Source organism: Octodon degus, unplaced genomic scaffold (genome assembly GCF_000260255.1).
Source record: "Octodon degus isolate 3935 unplaced genomic scaffold, OctDeg1.0 scaffold00016, whole genome shotgun sequence".
Lineage (NCBI taxonomy): Eukaryota > Metazoa > Chordata > Mammalia > Rodentia > Octodontidae > Octodon > Octodon degus.
This window is the reverse complement of record NW_004524592.1, coordinates 14,712,131-14,714,168: the sequence shown is the minus strand read 5'-3', so window position 1 is coordinate 14,714,168 and position 2,038 is coordinate 14,712,131. Positions and strand designations below refer to the sequence as shown.

Below are 2,038 nucleotides of genomic sequence, written 5' to 3'. Positions count from 1 at the left end.
TGAACCGTGGTCCCTGTGCTTCGCTGAACTTGTTCTAAGTAGGTGCTTTAGACCACTGAGCCATCTCTCCAGCCCAACATTCTAAATATTTTGGCTTTGTCTATGGCTAATTTCTCTCAGGGTTATAAAGGACTAAAGCAGTTTTATGAAGAACTTTATAAAGGACTATAGTAGCTAAAACAGTTTTTTAGAAATGAAAATGTTAATTTATCATGTCCTTTCTCAAAAGTGAGACACTCTTCCTCATCACCTTTCCCCATTCTCCAGAGTAGGTCCCAGACTAGTCATCTTGAGTGAGCATGAAATAAGGACATAAACACTCAAATGAAATAAAGGTTCTCTTAGCAAATAAAAAGAGGGGATGACCATCCAGTGGACAATACACTGTACAATGATTCACTAAACATAAAGCTAATCATGATACTCTATGACATTTAAACCTCCTACTTGAGACATACTGGTATTTTTAAGGCAGCACACAGTTATTTTAAGACTAGTATTTTGAGATATTCCTTTTGAAAATGCTTTTGTGTTAACACTTTTCTTCTCATAAGTATAAGTAGGAAAACTTCCTGTTTGGGGAGGTTTTATCAAAATGGTATGTTCTAACAATATAAGCAAATCTTTATTATGAAAATATCTACTTAGAATAGCAGTGTATATATTATTCTTAGCTAGGTATAGTGGCACACTCCTGTAATCCCAGCTATTCAGAAGTCAGAGGCCAGAGGATAATAAGTTAGAAGCCAGTCTGGGATGGATGGATGGATGGATGGATGGATGGATGGATGGATGGATGGATAGATAGATAGATAGATAGATAGATAGATAGATAGATAGATTTAATTGTTCCATATTCCAAATTCTGAATCCTGGAAAACAAAACAGCTTTTCCTGTGAGCAAGTTTAAGGTTTAAGTTACAACAAAAAGCTCTAGTGAGCTGTATCTTATAAATGAACCATTAGAGGCACTATTACTTATTTTCAGTGTAAAAATTCTACCTAACACTGCATTAATTTTCATTTAGATTAAAGCAAGAATTGTCGTTCTAGGTCTCTCCTCCACAAAAAAAAAAAAAAAAAAAAAAAAGTTCTGATTTACTCTGAAGTAACTGATTTTAAGCTATCATATATGGTTTTTATTAACATAGAAACTATACTCCAGTATGTAAGATTTTTTAAAAAATCTATTCTGCTTAAGTAACATGCCCTCCTCATTTGCATTTGTTTTGCTTCATTTATCTAAGTCTAAAATGGTAGGATACATTTATCTTTTACATGTTTTAGAATTTAACTTGGGTCGTCTACAAGTTTCCAAAGAACTAGTAAATGATGTTATTCTCCCAAAATGGGCCAAATCAGCTGAAGATTTCATCTATAAACATAGGAAAGCTCTGGTAAGATTTTTAATTTTTTATTTTTTTTACTTATTAGATCACTAAGACAATGATGTATTTTCACAAGGATGAAATAAAATGCATCCAACTATTATTTTTCTAGATTAATTTGTAATGTCTTATATATGCTGCTTTTATTTTTTTATTTTTATGAGCAGAATATATTTATTGAGAGAAAGAAAGCTCCTGTCCAAGAGAAGGACAGGAGGGGGGCCCGAGCGGGTAGTTCCCCGGGAAGCTCTCTTCCAGGGACTTTTATAGTGTAAAACCATGTGAGGCTAAGGTAGAGAGAATGGGAACTCGCTTAGGTGGGCAGGAGGTGGGACAAAACTATGGTCAACCAATGGGATTGCATATGGGACAGGGTCTTTTCCTGTTGGGGGTTGGAATGCAGGATAGGGTCTCTTTCTGTTGGGGGTTGGGCTAGTGACTCACTTGGGTCTTTCCAGGTGATTGATACCCAGTCAGAATATCAATCCCAGGTGCTACTCGTTTAGCATTTGTTTGGCCTTTAGGTCTTTAGGTCTGGTTCACAGCGGGAGCATCCGCCTCTCCCACAGTTGTAAGGCATTATGCTGCTTTTAGATAGTTATGATATAGTAATTTAGGATGTGAATCCTTTGATACAGTTGGGAATATAA

The 2,038-nt window shown here is 35.7% G+C and overlaps 1 protein-coding gene across 1 annotated transcript in view; it reads left to right on the top strand.

Annotated features, from left to right (window-relative positions):
• Nbeal1 (neurobeachin like 1) overlaps positions 1 to 2,038 on the top strand; it is a 194,157-nt gene that overhangs the window by 157,218 nt on the left and 34,901 nt on the right. The window contains exon 42 of the mRNA XM_023710161.1: positions 1,288 to 1,397. Coding sequence (XP_023565929.1) covers positions 1,288 to 1,397 — 110 coding nt within the window. The remainder of the gene's footprint in view (positions 1 to 1,287; positions 1,398 to 2,038) is intronic.